This window comes from Octopus bimaculoides, chromosome 7, assembly GCF_046866305.1.
Source record: "Octopus bimaculoides isolate indiv1 chromosome 7, ASM4686630v1, whole genome shotgun sequence".
In the NCBI taxonomy this organism is placed as follows: Eukaryota; Metazoa; Mollusca; class Cephalopoda; order Octopoda; family Octopodidae; genus Octopus; species Octopus bimaculoides.
The window spans coordinates 74,286,991-74,294,490 of record NC_142934.1 but is presented as its reverse complement, the minus strand read 5'-3'; the positions used below and the strand labels follow the sequence as shown (position 1 = coordinate 74,294,490).

Genomic DNA, 7,500 nt, shown 5'->3' with positions numbered 1-7,500 from the left:
GCAACCGCACGATTTGAGGCAGTCGAAACTTGTCCAAAATGTCAGTGACACTGTAACCTTGTTCCGACCACTTGAGGCTATTGCCCTCACCATTGCTACTAGTCTGACTGCTTCTACTACCGGTGCTGCTGTTCGAACTTAGACTTCTGTCGTTATTGTAGTTGCGGTATAATTTTTGACTCATATTGCCGAACAGATCTTCAAGGTGTGCTCCAAGTTTGTCTATGGTGGCAGGACACACTCTCTTCTGGAATGATGAATCAATCACTGGAAAGAGAAGCAGAACTGTATAATCTAATGACGATGATGATGATGATGATGATGATGATGATGATGATGATGATGATAATCATGCCTCCTCATTGATATGACTGTCCCAATCGATATAAACGTATCAGTCAAGACATACCAAAAACTGAGCAAGTATAAAGATCTTGAAATAGAAATTAGCAAAATGTGGAACCAGAAGAGTAAAACAAAACCTGTTGTCATAGGTGCCCTAGGAATGATATTAAAAGGGGCTGATTGCTACCTAGCTCAAATACCAGGAAACCCCAAAATGGCAGAAATTCAAAAGATAGTGCTCATGGGAACCGCCCATATCCTATGTAAAATACTGTCTATGTAATCTCAAATTTTAAAACAAACACAATTTTCTTATGGTTTCTTAAACATTCTCTATAACAACACCAACATGAACTTCTAACTTGTTGTCTCTTGAGGTCTTTGGGTGGGGCTTGGAGCCAACTTGTACAAGTGCAAAGCAGCAGTCAAACGTATAATAATAATAATAATAATAATAATAATAATAATAATAATAATATTCCAGGAGAACCATGTCTCAGAGAAATCCAAAAGATTGTGCAGCCAGGTACTGCCCACATCCTTAGAAAAAAAAAGCTATCGAATTTAAATGTATGTGTTGTATTACGTGAATATATTTCGCTACTGCCCTTGCCACTTTCCCTCTCCAAGCTTTCAGTCATACTACATCTCTTATCCTTCACTCGCCATAGGACGCTGGGTGTGTCTCGGCAAGTGATTGTAACAAACACGCAAATTAAAAGTAAATAATAATAATAATAATAATAATAATAATAATAATAATAATAATAATCAGATTTACACCGAGGGACGTTTAACATGTGAGAATGATAAATCACTGCTCCGAAATTTATTCAAAAACATCGGAAATAAAGACATCGTATGGAGCCAAAAATAGCTGACAAAGGGTTGGACTATATCCGAGTAAGTAATACTCATTGAAATTTATTTCTATTTTTCCAAATATAATGATGTATTTTAACTGGATATCATCTCCACTGCTCGCACAGCACACGTAAACACGCTTGTTACATCAACACCAGACCATCTCCGGCCCCAAACACCATGTACAAAAAAATTACAAACAGATTAAATAATACCGGTATTATTCCACCCAAGAATAACAACCGGAAAGTGCGTACTTTAAACTTGTTACGCAAAAAGTACGAAGAGCTGCACGTGCAAAACAATCTGACAACAGAAATGAACGGACCGGTACCCTTCGAGAATGATGACCATCAAAATAAAGGGCCGGACGTTGTTCCTCATGTCCCGCAAATAAAACCAAAACGGCATAAATGGACACGTGAGGAATACATTTCGATCCTACACGCTTACTTTACAGCAGTGCTCTACCCAAAGAACGAAAAAGCAACAACACATACATATAAAATATGGAAGGAAAATAATCTAAATAAAGACCTGGATACAACAATGAACCCTAATAAACTAGCTAACATACGAAGATATATTCTCAAAACAAAAAATATATCAGAAATAGAAATAGAACAATTGAAAGGAAAAACACATCAGGAAAATCTAGATAGTACACACAGATAGAGAAATTAAGGCAAATAGACCAGATATAGTTGTCAAAGATCATGAAGGAAAAAATGCTTTCTAATTGATGTATCAATACCAGCAGATGACAACGTTTCCCTAAAAGAAATGGAGAAACTTTCAAAATACAAAGACTTGGAAATAGCGGTAACTCGAATGTGGAATCTAAAAACAGAAACAATTCCTATCATAGTAGGTGCCTTAGGTATAATAAAAAAATATTCAGACAAATACATAACAAAAACACCAGGACTTACAAATATATATAACATACAGAAAATTGCACTACTGGGCACTGCACACATCCTACGCAAAACACTTTCAATACAGTAACCATAAGAGCATCACAGCAAACCACAGCAATACCCAAGGCACACAGAGCTGCGCTCGGTAGTGAAGTGAAAGCACGTTATAAAAATAAAACTACTGAATAATAATAATAATAATAATAATAATAATAATAATAATGATAATACGGAGCACTAACAACCAGGTTCAAGAAATATGTCGGAGAATTTGGAACTGACTTGGGGGCAGAGCAGGCTCGAAAAACTGCTCTATTGGGATTTTGAGATTGTTGCTTGGGTGTTGAGAGTCTTCCACGATGAAAGAGACGCTGTGAGACCTCTGAAAACAGGTTGCGTGCCAACGTTTATTTCTTTATTGCCCACAAGGGGTTAAACATAGAGGGGACAAACAAGGACAGACAAAGAGATTAAGTCGATTACATCGACTCCAATGCGTAGCTGGTACTTAATTTATCGACCCCGAAAGGATGATAGGCAAAGTCGACCTCGGCGGAATTTAAACTCAGAACGTAACGGCAGACGAAATACTGCTAAGCATTTCGCCCGGCGTGCTAACGTTTCTGCCAGCTCGCCGCCTTTATATCGCAATATAATATGAAAAGAAAATTGGCTGGGGATATTTCACGCATCTTTTCTTTGTTACATCTCCGACTTAGAGTAATCGACATTATTAAAATGTATGGGGAAACAAAGTCGAAGTGTTTGAAATAGCCACCCTACACAATTTCTTTCACATTAAATTCTGATATAAACGTAATCTACACCATCTGAAAAGTATTTTTATCTATTATCTTTTTTATCTTTTACTTGTCGGAGTTATTAGACTGCGGCCATGCTGGGGCACCACCTTAAAGAGTTTTTAGTCGAATGAATCGACCCCAGCACTTGTTCTTTTTTAAGCCTGCTGAACTGCTTCGTTACGAGGACGTAAACACACCAACACCGGTTCTCAAGCGGTTTTGTGACACACACCAACACATACATCTATATACAACGGGTTTCTTTCATTTCCATCTAAGGCTTTGGTCGGCCCGAGGCTATAGTAGAAAAAACTTGCCAAAGATGCCACACAGTGGGACTGAATCCGGAATCATGTAGTTGGGAAGCAAGCTTCTTACCACACAGCCACGCCTGCACCTGAATATTATAAATATATCATTAAAAAATACCCATATTTCTGAAAGTTATGAGGAAACGTAAACGACGCATGTAAATTGTGCGAACCATACATAACCCCACCTTTGAAAAAGTTTTCACAAGTTCTGATATAATCATAATCTACATCATCTGAAACGTTTTTTCAGAAAATTACGTTTAAAAAAATTCATTTTTCAGAATCTTATGGAGAAACAAAACCGATAGGTGACACATTTTTGTAGGTAAGCCTTAAATCTTGCTGGAGTTAACTTTGCCTTTCATAACAAGAAACTATTGACAGAAATATAACACAAATAAATTCGAACAACCAGCATGCCAAAGCTAATACTCTCAAATGACCATAAAGATAAAGTTTAAGCTAATGGTTGAAGATAAGATCTAAGAAATGCAGTTATGATCTAAAAGATGCATGTATGTTCGTTAGGAAATCGCATGGCCTCATAGTTAAGGTGTTGGGTTTGGGATCATAAAGCCATGAGTTCGATTCCTGGATCAGGTAGTATATTGTGCTCTTGAGCAAGGTACCTCTTTTACATTGCTGTAGACTGCTCAGCTAAAATTAGTACCAGCGAACTTAGTAATTAGTACCAGCCTTCACATTCACAGTATTCCTCTAGGTAAAGATAGGTAGGGCTAAGAAAGTGTTTATGCTTGCTCGTGACTACATAGGAGACATGTAGTCAAAAGAATAATACATGCTACCCAAGTATAGACGGCTATGGTTTTGGTATATATCATAAGCACGATATGAACCTATGCGCAGATACGAATTAAGGACTGAAGTTGTGAATTGGATAATAAACCTATACCCAAATGAGCCAACGAGATCATAGAACCGGCTGCAAATAGTGGCCAATCCTCTCTAAATCGTCTTAAAAAAGAATATGCTGTAAAATGTAGACCCTATACAAAAACTAAAAGAAAACCAGAATGGTCACTGTAGGAACGCTTTTAGTGATGATCTGTTCATTCAGGTCTGACCTAAAATATAATAACAATAAGCTATACCCAAAGATTTCGAGGAACCAGTTTTATTGTGATTAATGTACTCATTAATACCCAAACATACATAGATATGTATGTATGTATGCATGTACGTATACATGTTGTGCGTGTATGTACGTATGCATGTTGTGCGTGTATGTAAATATGTATGTACGTACACGTATTCAATAATACATATACACATTTCACTCTTTTGACTAAAACTAGTATGCTGTTGAATTTATTCCGGCTCACTCTGGTCTGAGTTCAAATCCTTTCAGACCAAATTTTCCTTTCGTCTTTTCAAAATCGGTAAAATCAAGCACCATTTCAGAGCAGTGGATTGACTGAGTGTCAGAATGTCGCACGAGACACCTTACCGTATGTACTCAAATATGTATGTATGTGTGTGTGCGTGCGTGCGTGCGTACGTGTATATGTGTATGTATGTATCAGGTCATTCCATAAGTTCTGTCCGATTTTACCTTTTTTAAAATTGAATGAAATTTAATATTTTAGAATGTCTAATGGAATTAAAAATTATTTTTATGCATTTGTGTACATTTAAACTAATAAAATATTATTTTACAGAATAATAAAATTTAATTTCTTTGATTAAAACCCTTTCTAACATGGAAGAATCCAAAAGAGCATTTGAGGTACATAATGCTTTATGAGTACAAAGAAGGAAACTCTGCAGCTGAAGTAACTCGAAACTTACACTCAGTTTAAGGAAAAGAATGCTTGAATGAAAGAACTTGCAGAAAATGGTTCGCAAAATTCAGAAGTGGAGATTTCAGCCTTGAAGATGAAGATCGAACAGGACGTCCAGTTGAGTTTGATGGTAAGCTCCTTGAGGCATTACTTGAACAAAATCCTACATTATCATTTGAAGAATTGGCAATAAAGCTTAGTTCAAACCATACAACTGTTCATTGTCATCTTCAACAACTTGGAAAGGTTCCTAAACTTGGAAAATGGATGCCTCATGAATTGTCCGAAAGCAACCGCAAATCCCGAGTTGACATCTGCTCTTCTCTCCATTCTCGCGAAATCATTGCACCCTTTTTGGATAGACTTGTGACTGGTGATGAAAAATGGATATTCTATCGAAATGTTAGAAGTCGTAAACAATGGCTTGGTAAAAGGGAATAAGCTCAACCACAACCGAAAAGGGAACTTCATGAAAAAAAGGTTTTTTTCTCTGTCTGGTGGGATTGCAAAGGAGTAATTTACTTTGAATTGTTACCACCTAATGTAACAATCAATGCTCAAGTCTACTATCAGCAATTAGAGCGTTTGAACCAAGCTTTGAAGAAAAAAAGACCCGCTTTAGTGAATCGAAAAGGTGTGATGTTTCACCGGGGCAATGCACGACCCCACACTGCAAAGATCACATCAAAGAAGATCGAAGAGCTTGGCTGGGAAAAAATTCTTCATCCACCTTATTCTCCCGACCTTGCTCCTTCAGACCACCATTTGTTTCGTAGTTTACAGAATCATTTGGGGGACATAACTTCCGCAAGCCAGGAGGAGGTCGAATCTGACATTTCAGAGTTCTTCGCTTTGAAACCAAAAGAGTTTTACATTGATGGGATTAAAAAGCTTGTAAATAGATCGAAGGAAGTCATAGATAATCAGGGAAAGAACATTGATGATTACATTTCAATTAAATATAACATTTGATCATTTATTTTCTTTATTCAAAATTCGGATAGAACTTATGGGATGACCTGATATATATATATATATGTGTGTGTGTGTGTGTGTGTGTGTGTGTGTGTGTGTGTGTGTGTGTAATTTTATTTCTAAAAAACACGCAAAAACAATGTGAATTTCAAAAAACCCTGGGTAACTGATTTTCACATGTTTTTATTCATAATGTCTTTACTCGCTTTACTGACCGTGCGCTCTAGTACAGTTGTATATATATATATATATATATATATATATATATATATATATATATATATATATATATATATATGTAAACATGTTTCTGCACAGTTTCTGACTAACACCGAAGCTGTGAGTGTCACTAATAACTGCTGCTAGATGTTTGCTTTCTTTCTCCAACTAAAAGGTAAATTTCAATCTATCTATAATCATTTGTCTGAATATGAACCATTGACCTTACACAGTTATAAATTCCTTAGTCCACATTTTGCATTTATGCAAATTACTACTGCTTATACTGTTCTTAACTTTTTATTCTACTTTTTAAAATCTAAACAACTATTAACGATACTGATCAAGGAACTTGAGAAAGCTCGATATCCCTGAGGTATAATAAAGCCAAACGTATTCGTAACAGTCAAGTCACTCTCTAATAAGATCAGAAAAATCTCCAAAAGCATGAATATTGATTTTTTTTTATCTAATTACTTCTAAATGTCTCAAAATTTCGGGGTCAACTTCACCATTCATCTTTTCGGGATCAATATAAAAAAAGTAGCAATCCTGGCGTTGGAATGGTGGAACTGTAAGATTGTCGAACTGGATGACTTGTGGTATTTGTTCCGGATGTTTGTGTTCTGAGATCAAATCCCACCATGGCCTACACGGGTGGTAGATTTAATCCGTTGTTGCCCAGTTTAAGCCCATTACCTGGAAGTCCACTCTGTGGCAACCGTTCCGGCTGAGTCTTCGATTTGAAAACACCTCCCTCCCATTAGAATTTGAAGCCCTAAAAAGGGTCAGGGCCATTGCATTCCCGCCTAATTAAAATATAAACTAAACGATTTAATAGAGAAAATTTACTGAAGAAATAGTTTGAACAGGCTTCCACAAACTTTCCTGCTGCTGCGAGATTGTAGACACGTGCTTGTAGACAATTTGGCAACCAACCGTGTTTCATTCTATCTTGCTACTCTCAATTAATTTCGTGCTTGGAATTTAAATCTTAAAAGAAAAAAACAAAATTGACCCGCGAGAAAGAACACACACACACACACACACACACACACACACACACACACACACACACACACATATATATACAAATATAGAAGTGCGTACAAATATACATGCATGTACATATATTTATCTATGCACATACGCAGGGAAAAGAGAAATCAATTCATGTGTATATACACTTTTGCACTTTTTATTCGGCTGAAACTTACAAAAATGACTCTGCCGCCGAGGGTCCCGTGCATGAATGATA

At 36.5% G+C, this 7,500-nt stretch overlaps 1 protein-coding gene across 4 annotated transcripts in view; it reads right to left on the bottom strand.

The window, feature by feature from the left end:
- Window positions 1–7,500, bottom strand: part of LOC106869748 (uncharacterized) — a 66,035-nt gene that overhangs the window by 6,369 nt on the left and 52,166 nt on the right. For all 4 annotated transcript variants that reach the window (XM_089355496.1, XM_089355495.1, XM_014915638.3 and 1 more), the window contains one exon: window positions 1–267. This exon is cut by the window's left edge and continues 186 nt beyond it. In XM_089355496.1, coding sequence (XP_089211622.1) covers window positions 1–184 — 184 coding nt within the window. In that variant the 5' untranslated portion in view covers window positions 185–267. The remainder of the gene's footprint in view (window positions 268–7,500) is intronic.